Source organism: Panthera onca, chromosome X, assembly GCF_046562875.1.
Source record: "Panthera onca isolate mPanOnc1 chromosome X, mPanOnc1 haplotype 2, whole genome shotgun sequence".
Lineage (NCBI taxonomy): Eukaryota > Metazoa > Chordata > Mammalia > Carnivora > Felidae > Panthera > Panthera onca.
The window spans coordinates 4,048,688-4,075,204 of NC_138357.1; the positions used below are offsets into that span (position 1 = coordinate 4,048,688).

Consider the following 26,517-nt stretch of genomic DNA (forward strand, 5'->3'; position numbering starts at 1 on the left):
ACAATAAATTATATTTTAAGAATGTTTAAAAATAAAATAAAATAAAATAAAATAAAATAAAATAAAATGTAATAAAGTAAAATAAAATAAAATACTGCCTTTTCTTAGTGGATAACCTTCCCATTTGGCCCAAACTTTCTCTCAAGCACAAGGTGTCTTTGCATATTTCACATTAAGAAAGGAATGGAGATTTGGTTTTACTTAGAGAATCTTCAATCTCCCTATTTTCTAGGGTCTACTGGATTCTCAGCAGAATAGGAAAATCCAGTATGACAGAAATGGTGATACAGTTAAAAAAAAAATAAGATGCTTTCTGCAAAATGAACCTGAGCACAAGAGTGGAAATTCAGGGTTTTGCAAGGTTAGTGGTCCAGACAAATACATGGAGCAAGACTCCCAGAGGTACCTCATCACTGATGCCACCAGCCACACTGAAGGATGAGAGGGCCTCCTGCTCCACCTGGTCTAGCTGGTCCTCCTCCTCCACCTCCTCCGCTCGTTCCACCTCTTCTTCGTTGTCTACTTGTTCCACCTCTTCCATCTCATCAATCTGACCCATCTTTTCCACCTCGTCCACCTGTTGCACCTCATCCATATCATCCACCTGTTCCACCTCAGGTTCGAATTCAGAGCTCTGCAAAGATGATGTAGCTGAAGAAGAAAGCACAGTGGCATTCATGACCAAGAAAGCAGAAGTACCAACATTATCAAAGATTTACTGATTTCTCTTTATTTCCCCTTTTAAGTCATAAAAACAGGAGTGTCCAGTTTTATTCTATGTTAAGGATCAGATGTGCCAGGTACCAGGAGTAAGTCAGAGCATTACTTAAAAATCTGTTCATATTTGATAAGGGGATGGAGAACCATCTATCATGCTAATGGTCAACAAAAGAAAGCCGGAGTAGCCATAACTTATATCAGACAATTTAGACTTCAAAATAAAGACTGTATCAGGAGATGCAGAAGGGCATTATATCATAATCAAGGGGTCTATCCACCAAGAAGACCTAACAATTGTAAGCATTTATGCGCCAAATGTGAGAGCACCCAAATATATAAATCAATTAATCACAAACATAAAGAAACTCATCAATAGTAATACCATAATAGTAGGAGACTTCAACACCCCACTCACAGCAATGGACAGATCATCTAATCAAAAAATCAACAAGGAAACAAGGGCTTTGAATGACCCACTGGACCAGATGGACTTAACAGATATATTCAGAATATTTCATCCTAAAGCAGCAGAATATACATGGAACGTTCTCCGGAATAGACCATATACTGGGGCACAAATCAGCCCTAAGCAAGTACAAAAAGACCAAGATCATACCGTGCATATTTTCAGACCACAACGCTATGAAACTCAAAATCATCCACAAGAAAAAATCTGGAAAGGTAACAAATACTTGGAGACTGAAGATCATCCTACTAAAGAATAAATGGACTAACCAAGAAGTTAAAGAGGAAATTAAAAAGTATGTGGAAGTCAATGAAAATGATAACACCACAACCCAAAATCTCTGGGACGCAGCAAAGGTGGTCATAAGAGGAAAGCATATAGCAACCCAGGCCTTCCTAAAGAAGGAAGAAAGAGCTCAGATACACAACCTAACCTTACACCTTAAGGAGCTGGAAAAAGAAGAGCAAATAAAACCCCAAACCAGCAGAAGACAGGAAATAATAAAGATTAGAGCAGAAATTAATGCTATCGAAACCAAAAAAACACAGAACAGATTAATGAAACCAGAAGCTGGTTTTTCAAAGAATTAACAAAATTGATAAACCACTAGCCAGTTTGATCAAAAGGAAAAAGGAAAGGACCCAAATAAATAAAATCAATAATGAAAGAGGCGAGATCACCACCAACACAGCAGAAATAAAAACAATAAGAGAATATTATGAGCAATTATATGCCAATAAAATGGGCAATCTGGAAGAAATGAACAAATTCCTAGAAACATACACACTACCAAAATGGAAACAGGAAGAAATAGAAAATTTGAACAGACCCATAACCAGTAAGGAAATCGAATTAGTAATCAAAAATCTGCCAAAAAACAAGAGTCCAGGGCCAGATGGCTTTCCAGGGGAATTCTACCAAACATTTAAGGAAGAGTTAACACCTATTCTCTTGAAGCTGTTCCAAAAAATAGACATGAAAGGAAAACTTCCAAACTCTTCCTATGAAGCCACCATTACCTTGATTCCAAAACCAGACAGAGACACCACTAAAAAGGAGAACTATAGACCAATTTCCCTGATGAACATGGATGCAAAAATCCTCCACAAGATATTAGCCAATTGGTTCCAACAATACATTAAAAATTATTCACCACGACCAAGTGAGATTTATACCTGGGATGCAGGGCTGGTTCAATATCCACAAAACAATCAACGTGATTCACCACATCAATAAAAGAAAGGACAAGAACCATATGATCCTCTCAATAGATGCAGAGAAAGCATTTGACAAAATACAGCATCCTTTCTTGATAAAAACCCTCAAGAAGGTAGGGAGAGAAGGAGCGTACCTCGAGATCATAAAAGCCATGTATGAACAACCCAACACTAATATCATCCTCAATGGAAAAACTGAGAGCTTTCCCCCTAAGGTCAGGAACAAGACAGGGATGTCCACTCTCGCCACTGTTGTTCAACATACTATTGGAAGTCTTACTCTCTGCAACCAGACAACACAAAGAAATAAAAGGCATCCAAATTAACCAGGAGGAGGTCAAACTTTCACTCTTAGCACATGACATGATACTGTATACGGAAAACCCAAAAGATTCCACCAAAGTACTGCTAGAATTGATTCATGAATTCAGCAAAGTTTCAGGATATAAAATCAATGCACAGAAATCAGATGCATTCCTATACACCAATAATGAAGTGACAGAGAAATCAAGGAATCGATCCCATTTATAGTCGCACAAAAAAAAAAAAAAAAAAAAAAACATAAAATACCTAGGAATAAATCTAACCAAACAGGTGAAAAATCTATATACTGAAAACTATAGAAAGGTTATGAAAGAAATTGAAGACACAAAAAAAGAAAAAATAGAAAAAGATTCCAGGCTCCTGGATACGAGGAACAAATATTGTTAAAATGTCGATACTACCCAAAGCAATCTACATATTCAATGCAATCCCTATCAAAATAACACCAGCATTCTTCACAGAGGTAGAACAAACAATCCTAAAATTTGTATGGAACCAGAAAAGACCCCAAAGAGCCAAAGCAATCTTGAAAAAGAAAACGAAAGCAGGAGGCATCACAATCCCAGACTTCAAGCTATAGTGCAAAGCTGTAATCATCAAGACAGTATGGTACTGCCACAAGAACAGACACTCAGATCAATGGAACAGAATAGAGAATCCAGAAATGGACCCACAAACATATGCCAACTAATCTTTGACAAAGCAGGAATGAATATCCAATGGAATAAAGACAGTCTCTTCAGCAAGTGGTACTGGGAAAACTGGACAGCGACATGCAGAAGAATGAACCTGGACCACTTTCTTACCCCATACACAAAAACAAACTCAAAATGGATGAAAGACCTCAATGTAAGACAGGAAGCCATCAAAATCCTCGAGGAGAAAGCAGGCAAAAACCTCTTTGATCTTGGCCACAGCGACTTCTTACTCAACACGTCTCCGGAGGCAAGGGAAACAAAAGCAAAAAATGAACTACTGGGACCTCATCAAAATAAAAAGCTTCTGCACAGCCAAGGAAACAATCAGCAAAACTAAAAGGCAACTGACAGAATGGGAGAAGATATTTGCAAATGACATATCAGATAAAGGGTTAGTATCCAAAATCTATAAAAAAACTTCTCAAACTCAACACCCAAAAAACAAATAATCCAGTGAAGAAATGGGCAAAAGACATGAATAGACACTTCTCCAAAGAACACATCCAGATGGCCAACCGACACATGAAAAAATGCTCAACTTCACTCATCATCAGGGAAATACAAGTCAAAACCACAATGAGATACCACCTCACACCTGTCAGAATGGCTAACATTGACAACTCAGGCAACAACAGATGTTGGCGAGGATGTGGAGAAAGAGGATCTCTTTTGCACTGTTGGTGGCAATGCAAGCTGGTGCAGCCACTCTGGAAAACAGCATGGAGGTTCCTCAAAAAACTAAAAATAGAACTACCCTACGACCCAGCAATCACACTACTAGGCATTTATCCAAGGGATACAGGTGTGCTGTTTCGAAAGGACACACGCACCCCCATGTTTATAGCAGCACTATCAACAATAGCCAAAGTATGGGAAGAGCCCAAATGTCCATGGATGGATGCATGGATAAAGAAGATATAGTATATATATATACAATGGAGTATTATTTGGCGATCAAAAAGCATGAAATCTTGCCATTTGCAACTACATGGATGGAACTGGAGGGCATTATGCTAAGTGAAACTAGAGAAAGACAAAAAGCATATGACTTCACTCATATGAAGACTTTAAGAGACAAAACAGATGAGTATAAGGGAAGGGAAAAAATAATATAAAAACAGGGAGGGGGGACAAAACAGAAGAGACTCATAAATATGGAGAACAAACTGAGGGTTACAGGAGGGGTGTGGGGGGGGGGATGGGCTAAATGGGTAAGGGGCACTAAGGAATCTACTCCTGAAATCATTGTTGCACTAGATGCTAATTTGGATGTAAATTAAAAAAATAATAATAAAACAAGTTAAAATTTAAAAAAAAACAAAAAAAATCTGTTCATATTTGAAAATAAATAAAAAGGAAGTAGTGTCTGACTTTTCTTCTACCCACCCACGCATAAGTGGGTAGGTACCCAAACCATTCGTGTTGAGTGTCTTTTCATTATAAAAATTTTTTTGGCTGTGCTTCTGAAAATTCGTACCTTCCAACTGATAATACCAAATTAAACGTAATGAAAAAAGATTCTCCTTCAACAGCCCCAAAAGCAAAGTGGAGAATATTATTTGAAGAATGCAAACTGGCAGTCATTTTGGAATATAGTTTGGCAGTTTATTTTACACACATTTTCCATATGACCCAGCTGTCCCACTCCTAGGAATTTAATGAAGTCAATTGAACATTTGTATTCCCACAAAAAAACCCTCTATGCAAATGTTTATAGTAGTTTTACTTATAATCACTGAAAACGTGGAAATAACCCAGATGTCTTTCTGCAGATTAATGGATTTTTAAACAAATAACTGTGGTGCATGCATAAGATGCAGTACTACTAAGCAAGGAAAGAGGAATGAACCATTGATTCATGAAACATGGATGAATCTTATATGCATTTTGTTAACAAAGCCAGAACAAAAAGGTAAGGCACTATATGATTCCATTTACAGGACATTCTGGAAAAAGGAAAACAGAGAAGGAATACAGATCAATGGTTGCCAGAGGAGGAGGACAGAGCTGGAGTTCAAAGAGACAACTCTAAGGAATTTGGGGATGACAGAACTGTTCTGTTTGGTAATGTGGTAGCAGACACAGGACTCCTTGCCTTTGTCAAACTCATAGAAGCATACATCTCAAAGAGTGTGTGCAAATTTAAAACTAAATTTGCTCTTATATGTTTTAGAAATCACAATCATGGGTTCATGGTCTTCCCCCTCTCTAAATCAATTTTTTAAAGGACTTTTTAAACAAAGTTTGAAATTGGCAGCAATAATGTCAAAGTCATTAATTAGAACATTTAAAAAATATATGTATTAGTTCTATATGTGAAGATTCCCAAATTCAAATACTCTATGCTAAGCTCAGCAAATTAGACATGATCCGTATTATGCATCCAGCACTGCTTTAAGTTTTGTACTTTTTATACAATTATATTTATGAAATTTCTTTAATACCAAAACTTACATAATAAATATTACTGTTTCTGAGAGACTATCCTTTTTAGTCTTTACTAAAAGTTCTTCTTATAGTACATTTTTTTAAAAACAAGAGGTTTCTTTGGATTGCAATCCCTATGGCACAGTCTTCACTAAGACTGCATAAGAGATAAGATGCTACTCCTCCAAGGACTGGGATCTAGCACCAATCTTTAGAATATTAAATTTTAATGGGACAGAATAATACCATTCTCCAGCACTCAAACCACTGATGAGATACTCACTTTCACTGCTCTCAAATCATCATCTCAAAAAACTTACAGAAGATGAAGAAAGTTCACTCTTGAGATTTCACACCATTATAAACAGAACACTCTCTTCCTTTGAAAAGCCATAACTACCCTGTGGGCCACTGTTTTTCTTCTGATAATCTCCATCCAAGTGTCCAAATGTACCTACCTGATGATTCAGGTATGCTTTCCATGGAAGATATGCTGGAGTCATAACATGTAGCAGACTCTATCCCACTTTCATGAACAGATTCCTGCAGTCCATATTGCTTGACTGTTATAAGATCAACTTGATCCTGGGAATTTCCAAAAGAGAAGATGACATTTCAATTTGGAGAAAGAGATATACAAACAATAGGAAACACAGGCAGAACACAAACTTGGATGCATTTCACATCACAATTTCCAACATTGGTTCTATCAATTAAATACCTAAACAAAACCATCATTAAATATGTTCTTGAAAAACACTGCTGGAAGGTAATAACGAGCAGCGATTATGGGTGCAACATGCTATACATTGTCAAAACTGAGAAAATAAACACAGTACAGATGTGCTTAAAGCACAAGCATAAGAGAAATGTGTGCCATCAAAGACCATGGCAAAAAAAAAAAAAAATACACACCTCTCAGAGGTGTTGGTAGGATGCTGATGTGACTGTGGGAGAAGGGCACCACCACCACTAGCAGGGCCATTTCTCCAGAGGTCCTGCACATGCAGCCTGTACTGACTGCAAGGAAAGGTCAGTCGAGGCTGCTTAATGACTACTTCTAATCTGCATTTAAACCATGAAGTAGGCTTAAATGCACATTACACTTGGAAGTATTATTAGCAAAAACATCTTTACTCTGTGTACTAGTAGCACAGAGATGGAAATGGCCCTGGAGAGCTTCTAGTGCAACCTCCCCATTTGATAGTGTCAAAGAGGAGAAGGTCATACAGCAAGTTAGTAGCAGAGTGAGAGGTAGAATCCAACGACTCCTTGGCACAAGAACAGACACTCAGATCAATGGAACAGAATAGAGAACCCAGAAATGGACCCACAAATGTATGGCCAACTAATCTTTGACAAAGCAGGAATGAATATCCAATGGAATAAAGACAGTCTCTTCAGCAAGTGGTGCTGGGAAAACTGGACAGCGACATGCAGAAGAATGAACCTGGACCACTTTCTTACCCCATACACAAAAACAAACTCAAAATGGATGAAAGACCTCAATGTAAGACAGGAAGCCATCAAAATCCTCGAGGAGAAAGCAGGCAAAAACCTCTTTGATCTTGGCCACAGCGACTTCTTACTCAACACGTCTCCGGAGGCAAGGGAAACAAAAGCAAAAAATGAACTACTGGGACCTCATCAAAATAAAAAGCTTCTGCACAGCCAAGGAAACAATCAGCAAAACTAAAAGGCAACTGACAGAATGGGAGAAGATATTTGCAAATGACATATCAGATAAAGGGTTAGTATCCAAAATCTATAAAAAAACTTCTCAAACTCAACACCCAAAAAACAAATAATCCAGTGAAGAAATGGGCAAAAGACATGAATAGACACTTCTCCAAAGAACACATCCAGATGGCCAACCGACACATGAAAAAATGCTCAACTTCACTCATCATCAGGGAAATACAAGTCAAAACCACAATGAGATACCACCTCACACCTGTCAGAATGGCTAACATTGACAACTCAGGCAACAACAGATGTTGGCGAGGATGTGGAGAAAGAGGATCTCTTTTGCACTGTTGGTGGCAATGCAAGCTGGTGCAGCCACTCTGGAAAACAGCATGGAGGTTCCTCAAAAAACTAAAAACAGAACTACCCTACGACCCAGCAATCACACTACTAGGCATTTATCCAAGGGATACAGGTGTGCTGTTTTGAAGGGACACATGCACTCTCATGTTTATAGCAGCACTATCAACAATAGCCAAAGTATGGGAAGAGCCCAAATGTCCATGGATGGATGCATGGATAAAGAAGATGTAGTATATATATACAATGGAGTATTACTTGGCGATCAAAAAGAATGAAATCTTGCCATTTGCAACTACTTGAATGGAACTGGAGGGCATTATGCTAAGTGAAATTAGTCAGTCAGAGAAAGATAAAAAGCATATGACTTCACTCATATGAGGACTTTAAGAGACAAAACAGATGAACATAAGGGAAGGGAAACAAAAATAATATAAAAACAGGGAGGGGGACAAAACAGAAGAGACTCATAAATATGGAGAAAAAACTGAGGGCTACTAGAGGGGTTGTGGGAGGGGGGATGGGCTAAATGGGTAAGGGGCACTAAGGAATCTACTCCTGAAATCATTGTTGCACTATATGCTAACTAATTTGGATGTAAATTTAAAAAAATAAAAAATTAAATTAAAAAAAATAAAGGGAATATAAGACCCACCTCAAAAAAAAATTAAAGGAAAAGGAGGATCTTTCCCCAATACTTTGCTCTATAATTAAAAAAAACACGTCCCTGTAGTAGGTTGAATAATGGCCCCCAAAGATATCAAGATCCTAGTCCTGGAAACTTGTAAATGTAATCTTTTTTGGAAATATGGTCTTTGCATATGTAATCAAGTCAAAATGAGATTATACTAGATTAGAGAAGGCCCTAAATCCAGTTTTACTGGTATCCCTATAAGAAGAGGACATTTGCACAGGAGTTTCTCAAAACACTTGGAAACTAAAAAACACATGCTAATTAAACACTACACTTCAAAATAATCATAAAGGAAATCTCAAAGAAAATGAAAGAAGTACATTGAGCTGAATGCAAGATATGAAAACTTGTGGGGCTTAGCTGGAGCACTTAGAGGGAGATGTATAGTGCTGATTGCACATGTTGGAAATGACAAAGAGTCTCAGTAATCTAAGCTCCTACCTAAAGAACCTAGAAAAAGAAGAGCAAAATAAACCCAAATCAAATAGAAAGAAGGAAATTATATAAGAGCAGAGATCAATGAAATTGAAAATAGACAAGAAAATCAATGAAACAAAGAGTTTGAGCTTTGAAAGTTCAATAAAATTGATAACTCTCTACCAAGACTATTAAAATTAAAAAGAGGACACAACCTATATCAAGAAGGAAACAGAGGCTATCACTTACAGACCAAGCAGTCATCAATATGATAATAAGAGAATACTATAAACAATTGTACACACAAATTTCACGACTTAGATGAAATGGACCAATTTCTCAAAAAACACAAACCACTATGTTCATCCAATATGAAATAAATAATTTGAGTAGTCCTTTATTAAAGTAATTGAATTTGTAATGAAAAACTTCCCCCGAAAGAAATCTGGAAGCCCAGATGGTTGCACTGGAGAATTATAACCATTTAAAGAAGAATTAATACTGGGGCACCTGGGTGACCCAGTTAGTTAAACGTCCGACTTTTGATCTCAGTTCAGGTGATGGTGATCTCAAGGTTCCTGATATTGATCCCCACAACAGGCTCTAGGCTGAACAGCACGGAGCCTGCTTGGGATTCTCTCTCTCCTTCTCTCTCTGCCCCTCCCCTGCTTGCACATTTTCTCTAAATAAATAAATAAATAAATAAATAAACTTAAAAAAATTTAGAAACAAGAATCCAATGACTCCAAACCCAGCGCTCTTTTAAGCCATTTCCTGCTTTAAGCTGCATACATTATATTCCTATTTTAGTGATCCACTTCAACTTCCTTAATAACTGGGTCCTTTTTGAACAGTCTGCAGCCCACTGCTCATATGAAATGTAAGTGCCTAGGTTAGCAGTGGAATCTTTTACATCCCTGCTGAAAATTTTAGTGTTTGGGTTTTTTTGTTTTGTTTTGTTTTGTTATTTGGTTGTTGTTGTTTTTGGACTGGATTAAGACAGAGTTCTATGCCAATTTTTCTATAAGGAACCTGCTTGTTGAAACACACTGATCCAGATCAAATCCCAGCATTTGAAATTCAGGAAATTGTACAACCTCCCTGTTCAAGGGAAGTGTGTTTTGTACTCCTTAACATAAGCAATATGCTGCTGGGGATGTGACAATCTTTTCAATATTTAGAAAGATATGCTAGTGGGTGGTATTCACTGAGATGCAATATGACCTTTCTTTCCCTGTCCTCTTCCTTCTGCTTTTCATCACAGTCATATATCAATTTAATCACTAGCTTTCTGCTTCCTGGATGAGTTTCAATAGAAATGTGGATACTTGGGTGTTAAGATGTCCATTTTTGTGTGTTCATATATTTTATTTAGTCTATCAATATAAAGTCACTAAACTCAAACTTAAAATTACAGAATCATGTGCAGCAATGGTAACTGGCCTGGAAAAAAACAAAGCAAAAAACGATTTTAGAAGCAAAAAGATACCAGTGAAGGGGAGCAGATGTGTCACCTGTAGTAAGCTGTGGCAACTGTAGGGCTCATTTGATTGTTTCCCATCTCTTAAGAGTCCCTGTCCTTTGTTGCCTGATGAACACTATCCTGTAAACTGTTATTTCATACATTTTGTCATTTGGGGCAGGAACGTTAAATCTAGTCCCAAGCACTCCATCTTCATTAGAAGCAGAAGTTTTTCAATTCCATGGAATACTATACAGTTATTGAAATAATTATAATTAGGATTAGAGAAAGATGAAACAGGGTTACAAGTGAAAGCCAAAGCTGTGGAGTAGCATGTAAACTATCATTATCACTAAGTGAAAAACACATATGCTGGTAGACTAAGACTGAATGGGAATAAGCAAAGTAAATAGCAATTGTGCCATGGTGGTGGGATTATGGGTTTCTTTAAAAAATGTACCTTTAAATGCTATAATTACTTAGGTTTTATAAGTTTTATAAAGTGAGAATTTTTAAATCCAGCTTTCCTCAAAACACACTAAGTTCCTCAGAACACAGTAAGTCGAAGGACTCTGGATTGTTCACACATTACACACTGCAGGTCCTGGGTAAATATCTGTTGACTGACTGATGAGGCAAGGCTGTCAACTGCATAGATGCCAGACTGATAGCCAGAGCTATATGGATGTCTTGGCCTCTTTTCCTAGCATAATTGCAATTAGTTTGCATGTAAACAGAACACTGCTCTGTTTAAATTAGCCTTTTTCTATGTAATTTCCTCCATTTCATACTTTCTTGAACAGAATGTTAGGTTAAGCAGAGGTATTGTGTTCAGAAAGTTTTACCTACGTACAAGTAGCTTGTTATCCTTCAAGGTTCTTCTGACTCGTCTAAGAATTAAATTTACATCAGACAGATTAACAGGAGAAAATTAAACACGGATATATCTTACATACGTACATAGGAGAGACCCAGGAAAACTGAGTGATTCCCCAAGATGACTGAAGCCATCATCTTAAATACCATCTCCAGCTAAAGACAAAAGAAGATGCTGGGACTGGGGGAGTCAGTTATAGGAGGTGAGCAGGAAAAGCACAGTAATAAGGGTAAGAGTCTTGTGCAGATCTAAATGGTCGTTTACTCCATTGATGAGTTTCTAGTGATTTAGACTCTTCCTCCTCTTCCTGGTACAAGGAGGGAGACACCCTTACAAATGGAGATTTCCCTTATAAATATAAATGTCTCTTACAAAAGGGTAACTTCTACTCAATTTTCTGAGCTTCCCCTGTGTTTGCACTTTCTTAAAAATATTCAGCTTAAAATAATCCTTATGCCAGAGACATATTTTGGAATGGTAAATTCTCCTCCCCTACAATGACCATAGTTGGAAAATGCACTCCAAAATCAGCACTTTATATTTAAAATATGTGCTCACAGTATCTCCCATGTTACAGAAAAGCTTAAATAGTAAAATGACTTGCTGTCTGCATAGTCCCAGAAACACACAAATCCTTTCAGACAAAATCACATACAGGCCTGAAAACCAAAGTGAGAGTCCACCCATCCAGCCTATCTATACTGCTCTTGGAATCCCTTTACTGTACATTTGAAGAATGCTATAAAAATAATACAGTGCTGTGACATACAATATTCGTTTGTGCATCTAATATTTATAAGTTCCTACTACGTGTGGTAAGCCTTGTTCAAGATATTTGGGGATATGTTGATAAACAAGACAGTCCTGCTTTCATAGAAGCTTCATTCTATTGCAGGGATACCAAAAATACACTGATAAATGAGGTTCCTTTGAACATTCCTTCGTCACATTCAGATGAGAAAGCCTGGCAGATGACCACTCCTCTTTTACTGATGGGGAGATGGAGACTTTCCATGGGAAAATAACTTTCTCCAGGTCACAAAATTGGTACATGGCAGAATCAATCAGGAATTGACCCTTATCTTCTGAAGCCTAGGCCATTTTTCTCTCTGCAGCACAACCACCACTGCAGTGATCCAGCCAAGGAGCTGTGCCATGGGCACCCATGGAGTGGCAGGTAAGGTGGAACACCATCTACAGGGAAGGCTTTCTGGTAGGCTTTTTCTGTTCTATGCCTTTTTTTCTTGCAGTTTGACCTTATCTGCCAGACTACAGTTTCAGATCACTGAGAGCAGGTCCAGATTTCATCTTTCTATTAATGTGCATCCCTAAGATTCTCTCTAATAAATATTTCTATTAATGTGCATCCCTAAGATTCTCTTTAGTAACATCTGGTGAATGGATAAATGAACGACACATTCAGTGGCTTAGGAAAAAGATGGGGACAATCTAGGCTAATGAGGAGCTGGATGCTGCCCATGATGGGATGATGCAGTCTCATGAGCCTACTCACATTATTTTTGAAATGTACTCACAAGTCTAAAAGATCTTGAGCAATGGCATAGAGCTTAGCTTATTTTTTAAAGGTACTACAAGTACCATCCTAAGTGCTGGGGGCCAAGGGCAGGCTGCCCCAAGATGGGCCAGCTTGACATGAAGACTATTTTGAGTTAAAAAGCAATCAAAATCCAGCAGATTCAGGAAAAACTCTTTACCTCCTCGACAACTGCTTAAAAAAATTAGATAGAGGCCCAGCTCCAGACAGAGCTATCTCCATAGATAACTACAGTATACCACAGAAAGAGAGCTATCTCCATAGATAACTACAGTATACCATGAGCTAGGGATGGGGTATAGGGAGGAACCTAGCAATGCCTGTTTGATCAAAGTCCTCTGTGTGTCCCATTGTTTCTGAGTGGCCCAGAAAATATTTGTTTACTAAACATTTACTCTTTTTCATTCTTCTTAAGGATTTCATTCCTTCCCTTTGAAGTCCCAGATCCCCACCCCCTTTTCCTTAGTTCAGACGACATATATAATGACATATATACCTCATTTTGCTTGACTTCTTTGAAGTTTCCATGTCTGTGTGGGTTCCCTGTATGTACATTCATAAATTTGATTCTCTTCCATTAATCTGTCTCATGTTGATTTGATTCTTAGTCTGGTTAGAAGGACCCTGAAGGGGTTGATGGGGGGTGGGAGGGAGGGCAGGGTGGGTGATGGGTATTGAGGAGGGCACCTTTTGGGATGAGCACTGGGTGTTGTATGGAAACCAATTTGACAGTAAATTTCATATATTAAAAAATAAAATAAAAAAAAAAAAAAAAAAAAAAAAGAAGGACCCTGAAGGGGACAAGACCTTATGGCTCCCCAACACAAGTACAGTGGTTGCTGGCTCCCAATAAGAAATGGCTACAAAATGGCAGCTGTGGAACACCACTCAAGTGCTATGCCTAGATGGGATACTTCTCAAAATTAAAGTCTTTTTTATGTTGGCAACATACATTAACTAAAGAATCAATGTTACAAGGATAAGGATCCATCCATTTGCCCTACGGCTCTCTTATGTACGTACATCTGAGGCAGGAGCAGCAGGTTTAGCACACAGGGATTCCATTCTAGAAATTCTTATTTGGCCTTGAACACTTCTATAAAGAGATGAAAAGAGAAATGGTATGCACATCTTATTTTCCATTTAAATCTAAATTTTCTATTACACAGTAAAAATAAGGTTCAAAACAGAACAAATATCTATTTTTCTTAATATATAACATCATCAATCTTTGAGGTGCTGTTATTCCTACAGAGAAAGTTGCTCTGCACAGTATCTATAAAATAAATCATCTGGACCCTCATTAGAATGAAGTTTGTTTCGGGTTTCAGTGCCTCTGGTTAACAGTGGTGAGCAAAAGCAAGCTAAAAACAAAACAAAACAAAACCCGCCAACGTGTATGAGTGAATCTTGATTTTTAAACCAACTGCAATTACAAAAAGAAATGCCTTCAGGCCAAATTTAATTTTGTTTCCTGTAATTAGAGAAACTCTGCATTCTTTGGCTCATTAACAATTCATTTCTGTCAAAATTAGAATTTCGATGCCCAAGGTAAGAATGCAGCTTCCTGGCACTGAAGTCTAAGTACTAGTTTATTTTTTAACAAATGAGTGGACGGTAAGAGAGAAGGGGAGGGGGAGGAGAGAATATGAGTGAATGAGAATCTGGGTTTTAATATTGAAATTACTTTTTCAGCCTTAAAAATTTCCTGAGGATCTGTTATAGAAATGTATTTTGTTTTCAAGAGTTTTTCTTTTACAGGCCCCATCACTCCACAAAATGAGAAACTGGAGTCTGATAACAGATATGATAAAAAGCATGTCCTTAGAATAGCAACGCAGTGACAAAATGGTACCTGTGAAACCCTCTCAATTTATTCAAAAGACAAGAAATTAACAGAATAACTGGATTTTTCTGCAAGGTTTCAAAAAGTCAATACTGATCCAATGGCTAAAATTTTTCCACTCATATTTCACAGGACCCATCAAAAAAATCAATTTACTTACATCATTTATTTTTAATGGTAGAAAACTAAGAAAAGTTTGAAAAAATTATATTTTGGATATCAAAATATATACCATTTAGGAAGTATTGATTTAAATTGCATAAAACAACTACTTAATGAGTAAATTCAGTCATATGTTGGGGCTATAAAATACTTACTATGTATTTCTTAATGGCTTGACTTTCAGCATCAAGTCACATAGAGTTACTTACAAATTTGCCCTGACATCATTTAAAAATAAAATTCCTAGAAGACTATCATCTATATTTTTAAATTTTTTTCAGTCTTTGACCAAATTTATAAGCCAGTTTACTCTAACTGAATGTTTTCTTTGTAACTGTGGGTACTTCTTCAAGGTCGTTCACTTTCTGCTCTTTATTTATATTATCTCCTTGCACACTGCATTTTGTCTCTTGGCTTCAACTAGGAGCAACTCTGACATCTGCATCTCAAGCTATCTACCTTAGATATAGACCCAAATATCCAACTGCCTTTAGGACATGCAGTCTGGATGTCTAACATTAGACACCTTAACCCCAGGTGGTCCAATTAGACTACTCTTCCTCTTCCTCATCCTCCTTCTTATCCTCCAGTGTCTCCTCTATTGGTGACAATAGCCACCCTCTACCAGTCACTCAAGACTAAAACCTCCAGTCATCTTTGACTCATTCTCTGTCTTCTGTATGAAAGTTTGTTACTAACTTTCTGTCCACTTTTTCTACTTGGCAATTTCTTGAAGGCAGTGCACATACATTGAACCTCTTGCATTCTTAGCACCTAGCACAATGCAGAGCACTTACTAGGTGCTTCATGAATATTTTCTGAGTGAATAAAGAAATAAACAATCTGAGTAGCGAACTCAGTTGAAATATTTGCACATTCCCCACCCCAGATCTGCTTGGCTTGAAGCAATTACTTTCAAGAACAAACTGAGGCTTCCATCTGTTCCTTAAAAGCAATTAAAGGCCACTATATTGGCTTCTAAATAGTATCTTTTTTAATTTTGAGAGAGTGATCACGTGAGCAGGGAAGAGGGTCAGAGGAGAGGGTCAGGGGAGAGAGAGAGAGAGAGAGAGAGAGAGAATCCCAAGCAGGCTCCATGCTCAGCACAGAGCTCAACATAGGGCTCAATTCCACGACCCTGGGATCGTGAACTGAGCTGAAATCAAGAGTGGGATGCTCAACAAACTGAGCCACTCAGGCTCCCCAACAGTAAATATCTTTATATGTGAGACAAACAGCATGTGAATGAATACATTGCTGCACTGTCCAATATGGCAGCCATTTACCACATGTGGCTCAATTGAAATCAAAATTAAAGAAAATTTAAAATTTATGCCTTCAGTCACAGCAGCCACATTTCCAGTGTGCAGTAGGCACATGTGACTAATGGCTATGGTATTACAGCATATTAAACAGCATTTCTATTATGACAAAAAGTTCTATTGGACAGTGCTATATCAAAGGATGCAGTGAGTTATACTGGACAAGACACTGACTTTGACAACAAAACGTCATGAGGTGATTATGATTTTCTTTAAGTCCACTGGCTTGGATATCAAGAATATAATAGTTTTCCAAATTCTTCCATGAATGTGTATTTCACACTTCTCTCTACATCAGGATAGATGGCAAATTTCTGACTTATAATCAGAATGTAAAAGTTACACATAAGCACATACATTGCTTAAAAAAAAGCATTAAGGAATATTTCATACCTAACTAGTCTGTACATGTAAATAGTGAATTCAGGCTCAGGATAGGAGGCATAACGGAGGGTTTGTAGCCATAAAATACTGCTGGCCTTTGGTTAGGCGCAGTTAATATAAACAGAACTTTCATTTTTCAAATTGTATCAGTTAATTTTCAAAAGGAAAGAAAATGATCAAAGAACACTCTGCTAGATGTATTTACATGGAAAAAATACTTTCTAATATTATGAAGAAAAGTACCTCTGTATCATTATGTAAAACCTCAAAATGTTATTCCTAAATTGGGTCTTTAATGTTTCTTATTCTACTTTAAATCTTTACCAAGGTTTGATGTTCATTGCTAAAGAACTCAATGCTACTGAATTACTTTAATGGAAGGTTGTTCTTGGCTCAAAAAAGTCTACTTCTACTTACTATATAAATGAAACTATAGATATGAAAAACATGTCCAATGAATATTGTCCTTTCATAAATCAATGCAGTATAAACTAAGGTGGGTTTTGAACAGTTGTGGCAGACAGGAAAACTGATGACAGTAAAATATAATCTTAAATGTCTCTCCTTTAACTTAACAGCTGAGATGATTTAATATGAAGTGATGGAAGAAAGCAAAACCAGGTTTCCCTTCTTGGTTGCAGGCTGTGACCAGAGTTTAAGAAAATAATTTTCAAGGTTACTTTAACAAAAGCTAATCCATAGGTTCATAGAAGAAACCCGCTATCACTCTCTGTCTGAAATGGGAAATCTTAGGTCAAGGTGCAGGCAGCCACTTTTGCTTCAGGCCCAACTGCATCTCAGCCATCCTTGACAACTGGATTGGAACTGGCATCACCAGAGACTACCTCTTCCCAAGTCACTATACTTTAGGTGGTTCCCTAGGCATTATGCCTGACACAGCCTCCTATTTTTCCCATTTCCCTATTTTCACCATTGTGTCCAACATTCCAGAGCTGCCAGGTGACAGAATTTGAGGTTGCACAGACTTGGGCTCAAACCTTAGCTTATATTTCCTAACTTTGAGTCTTAGAGCAAGTATTTTAGCTTCCCTGAGCCCCAGCTTCTGAATGTTTAAAGTGAGACTCATAGTATGTACCTTGTATCATTCTTGTAAAGATAAATTAACATTTAGACAAAGTGCTCTGTAATCTGTACAGTCCAACGTGATCATCTCAAATGCCCTCATTAGTCATTCTCCCTTTGATTGCTCCATTCCTTTAAGTTCTTCTCCACTTAAATATATGATTTAGGATGTATAAGACTGTAATTTGCTCTAAAATGGTTCTTTTGTGATTTTAATTCTCTCTCCTAAAAATGTGCTTCACAAAGATGAGTTCTGCATATGTTATTGCTCTATTCCTTCAGATCCAAGAAGCAGATTCTCCAGTGTTAAGCAGACTGGGAGGTCAACAATTGCTATTGCTATCAGGGAGGAAGAGAGGTGCTGTATGGCTATGCAGCTCTCCATAGAATGCGCACTTGTAAATAGCCCCTGAATGAAGGCACAAACTGATCCCTACTAATACAAAATACCCTGCTTTTTAAATATTTCTTTTCTTTCACTGTAACACTGTAAATAAATTATTGGAGAACATCATCTTAATAGATTTACATTATTTGAAGATAGAATTTGTTTTGAGAAACTCACCCAAAGGCAGATAGGCAAAGGGGATGATTTTGATCAGTTCAGGGAATCAGTAATTTGAAGTGAGTACTCCATCACCACCCTCAGTTATAAGGCAATTGCTAACTAATCTTACTCCTTACCCACCACCAATCTCACCTCTGACGGTAGGGGAGACACTATTATTTACTGAGTTCCTACCATGTGGTAGGTATCTTACACATATTATCTCTTTGGATCCTAAAATAACTCAATAGCATGTGTTCTATTATCATCCCCACTTTACAGATGAGGGAGATAAGGCTCCACAAGGTGAATAATATAGAAGGTCATGACAAATGACAAAGTCTGAATATAAACCTGGTCTGCTAAATCCTTATACCAGTGAGGGCAATAGTTATGTCACCACCATTCAGGTTAAAAGGAACAATTTGCCATATCAAAATATGCCTCTTTGTCACAAGGATTATCTTGAGCTGGTTATTTTTTTATTTTTATTTTTTAGAACGTGAACAGCACCAGATGCATTGTAGCCTTGATTTATTTTTGAATAGAAAAAAAGAAGAGACGGGATAAGCTGGTTAGAGGTACAGAAAGGAAGTGGCAAACAAAACAAAACAAAACTCCACAAATGGTGTCTGCACACACACCTCTCCTGGACTACACCAGTGTAGCTCTGAGCTTCAGTTGCAAGGAATTCCAAGTTCTCAGGATCTTGAAAACTTGGGGCCAGCAATCCTTATCGCACTGCTTCTACCAGCTCAGAAGTCCTGCCTAACATCATGAAATAAACCTGACTGTGCAACCAGACTGAACAGAGGCAAAGAAGACCTTGTCGTTGTCAGATAAGAATTTTCATCTTTGAGCCCTTTTGTGCATAAGCACATCATCCAGGTGACCAGTTCCCACAGATCGGATATCTACACCCTTTTCTCCCCAGCCCATCATCTAATTGGATCAAATATATGTTACAGACGTTGGCATCTCTCCACTACAGAGCCACATCCTTGGTGATTCTTCCATCAATATTCACATAAACCCCTTCTTCTTCATAGAACACCAGAAACTCCATGCCATCTGTGTTGGGGAGGATAATGATTGCATGGTGTTGGATAATACACTGGATCATAGAGTGTGGACTCATGTGTGTTGGTAGATAAATGTCATAAACTGATCCTGAATCCACATCAACAGCATGGAAACCAGCGCAGGATCCATACAACACTTTCAAACTCTGGTCTTCCTCAACAGTGAGATCTGCTAGTAATGGCTTATGTACCAATTCTCCAAATGACTTAAAGGCCATAAATTTGTGATATGGTTTGGGTGCCCACACATACACCTCCACAGAACTCTTCAAAGTAATTACCAGAAATTTTATTCTTTCATATTTTACAACTTTATACTGTACGCATCCTTCCAAATCCTATATAGCTGTCCATCCCTGCTTCTTCTCAACTTCTGAATCATTGTGAAATATTTTATTTCTTAACCAGGACAAATGGTAGACATGTAACTTTTCCTTTCTGCCAGATATTGTCATGAAGACGTTCAAGCCTACAAGGACATCCATTTGCTGAAGTCGCCTTTGGTTGATCAGAGAATATACCTTCCCTTGGCCACTTCTGTCCAGGAGCATCAGGCCACTCTGTACCCATTGGCAAATTCACTCCTTATAAGGCAACACACAGAATCTTGGAGTTAATTCTCTTCTTACATTTATGAATCTCTGGGGTGTCATTTTGTTGCCTAGTGTTGGTGGGATTCATACTGACTACAGAGCCCTTCTGGGTAGGATCTTGCCTTATGGCTTCTGGTGTCATTCCATCACAGGAAAATCCCACCACAGAAGTCACTGTTCTCCCACTAGATGGAGAAATCTGTAGTAATCTGGGGGTTATAAAAGGTGTAAAGGAGAAGGAAGAGTTGTGTTTCTAGAATGTGCTACCAGCAGCTTGAGTCTAGTGGACAATTAGAGTGTCCTCCTTGGATGGGATCATGGCTGGTTCACCTTCTACATCATCATGGACAATCATGGTTTTCATGGATTCTGTTTCACCATTGCTCAGATTCAGAGATGATGCTACTCTGGTGTCCTCTGGTCCAGAGGCGGGTTCCTCACCCCTTCTTGTTCTACATCATTGCCTTCCTCATCTGTCATCCCTGACTCCTCACTGGATAAGAAATAGTCTGCCATTTTGTGTGGGGGTCTCACATCTTCCACTTCTTGAAGCGCTTTGGCCAGTACAGTCAAATCAGCAGGCTTGAGAGTTCTAAAAACTTCTTATCTTCAGGTTTTTTCACTGCATTTTTGAGGCACTGAGATGGATAGTCATTGGATTTGGATGACAATCTCACTCTGAAGAGCTCCCCAGAATCGCTCTGAGACCCAGGGTGGGACCCAGGCTGGGATCTTGAGTTGTTGGGCCCCCAGGAACTGCCACTACCAGGCCTGGGCACCAGTTTCTCCACTCTCTCATACAGCAGCCTGGGCTCAATACTGCTGGTGAAGTTTCTTTGACCTGCTTGGCTATTTTGCTGTCCACTGCCTTGCAGTGGGGAATCCTGCTGGGACAGAACAGGGAAACGAGATGTTGTACTCACAGGAACCTGTGGCTCAGTTGGTCTCTGCAGGGCAGGAAGCATAGACAGAGTTGCCACTGGAAAAAGACTGATCTGAAAGGCAATGGTGCCTTTAATACTCTGCCTGTCTGCTTCGACTGGGCTTCAGGGGATGTGTGGTTAGTTTTCCTAAATCTGTCTTCTACCTCTTGAACTCTGTCAGCAGTGAACTGGTTATTCTTAAGAGACACAGGTCCTCTGAAAACTGGGTAGAAGTTACACTTTTGTAAGAGAAACTTACATATAAATGGTAAATCTCCATTTATAAGTGTATCTCCCTTTCTAGAAACTCTTATCAATGGAGAGGGCAGGGACTTAAATCTGCACAACCACCATACTTTTTTTTTTTTTTTTTACTGTGCTTTTCCTGATATCCTCCATAAATGGCTTTTTCCCCATACCAACATCTTTTATCTTTAGCTGGGTATAACTTTTAAGGTAGTGGCTTGGGCAATTTCAGGAAATTTCTCGGTTTTCCTGGGTCTCTCCCTATGTGTGTATACAGGAGGTATATATGCTGTTAAACTTCTGTTTCTCTCCTGTCAATTTGTCTTTTATTATAGGACATCTCAGCCAAGAACCTGGAAAGGGAGGAAAACTTACTTTTCCTCCTCTACAAGGGAGTAGTAGAAATCAAATAATCTTTAGTTTTGCTCAGCTCCAGCTGGAAATGTCCACATGTTTGGTATGACTTTGTTTTTATTATTATAGCATGTATGCCCTGTAAATTAATTGACCACATGTTAAAATCAGTTCCATTCCTTTATAGTCACACCACAAGCTAACCTATGAACATCTTCCACAGAATGAACCACAAATGAGTATGTGTTTTTACCAACTCTGCCCAACAGTCTGTACACACTACTATGCTCTCCATTCTTTCCAAAAAGGGTGTGAACTTGCCTCACTTCTGGCTCCTTCTTGGTTTTTCTTTTGGAAAGCCTCTGCTTTCCAGGACAGGAGCAGACTGATTCACCAAATCAATTTAACATCAAATTTGCCAAAAGCCAACTTGCCAACAGACCCTTTGGCTAAATGACCAATAAATCAAAGGGATCTATTTGCAAATTGGTCAAATATACTGATGTAATAAAAACCTGTTTTTTCAAACTATTCATAAAATTTACAGTGCAATGGATTGCCAGAGCTCAAGCCTGTAGTAGAAGGTAAGGAATTCAGAATTCTGGGACCTTCAGATACCAACTTGGTTCCCAATGTCCTTCTCTCATGGACACAAGTTCCTGCTCAACCCAACATGAAGCTGTGCTGGACTGTTGGCTCTCCTTCATTTCTTTTCCTAATACAAAATTTCCCCTTATTGTCTGCTCCATCTGGCTACAGCAGTATCGAGCTGGGGTACAGACACATGGAACCTTCATTAAAATGCTAATTAAAAAACTGACCAAGCAAAATATTCCAGGTATCTTCAAAAACTGTTAAAAAAAAAAAAAAACCTTTCAATTTACTCTAGAATCACTGAACTTTGACACTTAAAAGACACACATTTTGGGAAAATTGGCAAACTTGGCAAATGAGTCTGTGGTGATAAAATCTGAAAACATGCTAGAGCATTGAAAAAAATAGAAAATGAATTCTTAATAGAATTAATACTACACTAAAATAACCTAGAAGTTTTTCATATGAAATCCCAGAATAAATATTGTTGCTGTTCATAAGAACAGTAAGCTTTTTGTGACTTTTAACTTCTAACAAATTGCACACTCCTTAAAATGTTGATAACAAGAATATATCCACTCACTATATTTAGGAATGTAACCACTGCATATAATTAATAATAATATATTCATATGAAAATATATCAATTATTTTAATATATAAGGGGTCCAAACTACAACCTTTGAGCCAAAACTGGAAGCAGCATGCTTTTGTGTGAGGTAGGAATGATTTTTGCTTTTTTAAAAAGTTATAAAAAAAGAAAATAATATGCTATAGAGACTTTATACAGCCTGTAAAGCCTAAAATATTTAATATCTGGTCCTTTTCAGAAAACTGTTTATCAACCCTTGGAATATATTCAAAAAGCACATTTCTTAAGACATGCTTTTTGATGAAGCAATGCATTTGGGTAAATTTTGTAAATTGGTCATTTGATGGATTGGTTTGGAATGAATTGGTTTTTGGCAATTTGGGCACTGGAAAAATTGATCATTTGGCAGAAAGATTTCCAAGAATTGTTTTTTGTGAATTCACCTGGAGCTCATCATGCTTTCTCTCAAATGCAAGACTATGGAATAAATAGATATGTCAAAATTTGACAAAAACATAGGCAGGTGAAAAATTTCATTTCTCCCAATGACTATAGAAGCCAATGAAAAACCGAGTCCCACCAGAGAAACCCAATCTTTTCTCACTTGGGAAAGATCTTGATGGACTTGAAGTTGTTTAAGGTCAGAGTCTCCTGCTAACAAAGGGACAGCAAATCCCATGCCCCTCTTTAAAAAAACATTTCAGCATTTAAATATGAAAATACTTTGTGAGTGCTTCCAAAAATGTTTTTTTGGCTTAAATGATCATTTTCAGTCTCAAAATTTTTTTCTTTCCTTTTTTATGGAAGAGGTAAAGTATGATATTTCAGATACTCTGGATAAAAGTAGTGTGCTTTGAATGTACCAGTTTTCTCCAGTAGACTTTCCAATCCAATTTATACTATTGACTATCCTATATTGAAGACCTTGGCAGCTTTTAGGTCTAAATTCTGGCAAAAAGAGTATTTATTTTCTGACCCATTACTACAGGGCCAAAAAGGAATAAAGCAGGGAAATGCTTGCGGTGTGTGTGTTTGTATGTGACTGTGTGTGAGCTAGGAGATAGGCAGAAAGTGAAATAAGATGGCTTGGGAAATACTTGGATCTTCTCCTCTCAGATTCCCTACTCTGGGCACTGTACCTCTCACTGTTCCTTGGCCAAAGTGCCAAGAGAATTGGTGCTCACAAGAGGAAGACTTAAGGTCTCTAAGATGAATGTAGCAAATGCATCTTCCTTTCTTCCTGCTCAAGTCACAGAAATTGATTTTTTGTGGCTTTTAAAATCATATTCTTTGTGTGGGCTGATATGTATTTGATATATCATGGAAAAATCTGAAGCTAATATAGCTAAGCTGATATGTAACCAAACCTACATCATACGGGAAGTTCAGATGATTTTACATATTAGAATATGAAGATTTAAAACAAAATGTTAAGTTTCAAATATTTAAAATATGGGGTCCCTTGGGGGCACCTGGGTTGTTCAGTCAGTTGAGCATCAAACTCTTGATTTCAGCTCAGGTCCCAGGGTTGTGGGTTGGAGCCCCATTTCAGGCTCTGTGCTGAGCATGGAGCCTGCTTGGGATTCTCTCTCTCTCTGCCCTTCCCCTGTTTACTCTCTCTCTCTCCCTTTATAAAATGAAAATTAAAACAAAATATAAAATGAAATAAAATAAAATAAAAAATAAAATAAATAAAATAAAATAAAATATGGGGTTCCTTTTAAAACTATCTGGCAGGTAATTACTTTTATCACATAGCTAAGAAAACTCAATCTTTGTTTTAGTGATATGTTAACAGACTTGTTTCCAATCACTACTAATACACAACTATAAAGGAACCAAACTCAAATGTTCCAATCCTCATATATTTCAGTGTTTTACATAGGATGGAGTCCAAATGGGAAAATTTCCACCAAAGGCTTACACCATCCATTTCAAAGAAAACATAACTCTCTAAAGCGCCAGTTTGAACTTCTGTAATGTGCTTTTTTGGTTACACCAGTTTTCCACAAACACATCAAAAGAGGAAAAACATCTAACAGCACTCAGTGGTATTTCCTCACTAAAACAGAAAAACAAAGAATGCACAATACTCATAACATTTAGAAAGTACATACAAATCATCAACATGGAAAAAGCCACAGCCTTGTGTCCCCTATACCTCAAAGGACAAGTAACTAAGCAGTGCCCTGATGTCAAAGAATGAAAAGAAAGAAAACACCAAGTAAACAAAAACCCTATTGCTATGAAAATATGGTCAGTAATCAATAATCCAAAAAAAAAAAATCAAAGTTTTATCATCTTTAAAAGATTATTGCTATTATTGGCCTCTTATGAACAACATGAAAATATTAAGTAAACAAGAAGGCACCTTTAGAATCTGATTAGTGTTTTACGGTCTGCCCCTTTCTCAAACATAGAAAAGGCAACATATAGTGTTGATTGGTGAATCACTGGAACATGCCTGGACCTCAGCCTGGATACCAGCTGCTAACACTACCAACATTCATAGGCAGACTGGATGTCAAAGCTACACAGTTCTCCATCACATATTTGTGGAAAATTCATTCCAGGAGAAATTCATAAATCAAACAAGAAACTATAGTAAGACCAGCACTGTGTAGGAAGATATAAAGAGAGTTTGCTCTTTTCCTGCTAACTAGTAAGGCTTTTATGCCAAGCCTTCTAGCACAGGACAGGGTTCTAGAAGGATGCATCTCCTACTCCAAGAGAATGGAGTCTTTGAAGGATTGGAACTGATACCTGATACATGTTTTTATAATTCATCTGGTCCTGTATTTACTTGCATACTTCATTATTTTCATATTTAGATCTATTATCAAATATTTTTCCATTATGAAATGGTTTGAAAACTTTTTTTATGAATTACAGTTCATCATTGTTCAGTCAAAATTATTCCCGGGGTGCCTGGGTGGCGCAGTCGGTTAAGCGTCCGACTTCAGCCAGGTCACGATCTCGCGGTCCGTGAGTTCAAGCCCCGCGTCAGGCTCTGGGCTGATGGCTCGGAGCCTGGAGCCTGTTTCTGATTCTGTGTCTCCCTCTCTCTCTGCCCCTCCCCGGTTCATGCTCTGTCTCTCTCTGTCCCAAAAATAAAAAAAAAAAAAAAAAAAAAAAAATTTAAAAAAAAAAAAATTATTCCCTTGACATAGCACCTCAAAAAAAGGAAACACACACGACATTTTTACACAGAAAAAACTAAGCAGAACCAACTTCTTTTTAATATAGCTGGCAGCTTCACAGGGCCTGGACTGGGTACATATGTTCATGGTAAGGTTTTACCAAACAGCCCATGTTTCATTTGGCATCTTAGTCTCCCTACTTTATAATACACTCTGTCAATCATTTCCTGAAGGTGATATTCTATGTGTTTTTTCTGTCACTTTCATAGGACTACTACTGAGCCAGTTAGGGAAATAAAACAACAGAGATCAAAATCCAGCATATGTTAAAAGAAAAACCTTTTCTGATATGTCTGCACTGTGTATTAAAGCACTGATAACCTAAGTGTTAGGTGTGTAGATATGAGAAATAATTTTAAATTTGGCCTTATTTTTTTTCATTCTCCATATCAACCCCATTAGTTTTTAATGGTAAAGTGTCATGTGGCTACTCACATGCTTGTATCTTAGAAATCAGAAAGCAAGTTAAGTTAATAAGACAAACTATTTTCTGTATTGAGGGAGGCACAAGTTGAATGCAGTTTGGACACTTCCTTCTTGGAGATTTTGATTCTCTAGAAGAGCTTCAATACTCTGTGTAATCCCAAGGCAAAGTGGAGAGTGTCAATGGGAAAGCAGGAAGGGGTAAGCTCTTCCAGCCCAGGTGGCAGGAAGGACTTCTGAGAGGAATTTCTGGAGTGGTGAGG

The 26,517-nt window shown here is 37.8% G+C and overlaps 1 protein-coding gene and 1 pseudogene across 4 annotated transcripts in view; both read right to left on the reverse strand.

Moving 5' to 3' along the window:
• Positions 1–26,517, reverse strand: part of PASD1 (PAS domain containing repressor 1) — a 119,912-nt gene that overhangs the window by 8,890 nt on the left and 84,505 nt on the right. For all 4 annotated transcript variants that reach the window (XM_081793917.1, XM_081793920.1, XM_081793919.1 and 1 more), the window contains 3 exons: positions 13,927–13,999; positions 6,311–6,437; positions 407–651 (listed from right to left, as the gene is read on the reverse strand). In XM_081793917.1, the coding sequence (XP_081650043.1) occupies positions 407–651; positions 6,311–6,437; positions 13,927–13,999 (445 nt within the window). The remainder of the gene's footprint in view (positions 1–406; positions 652–6,310; positions 6,438–13,926; positions 14,000–26,517) is intronic.
• Positions 18,900–21,030, reverse strand: LOC145714410 (mitogen-activated protein kinase kinase kinase kinase 4 pseudogene; annotated as a pseudogene).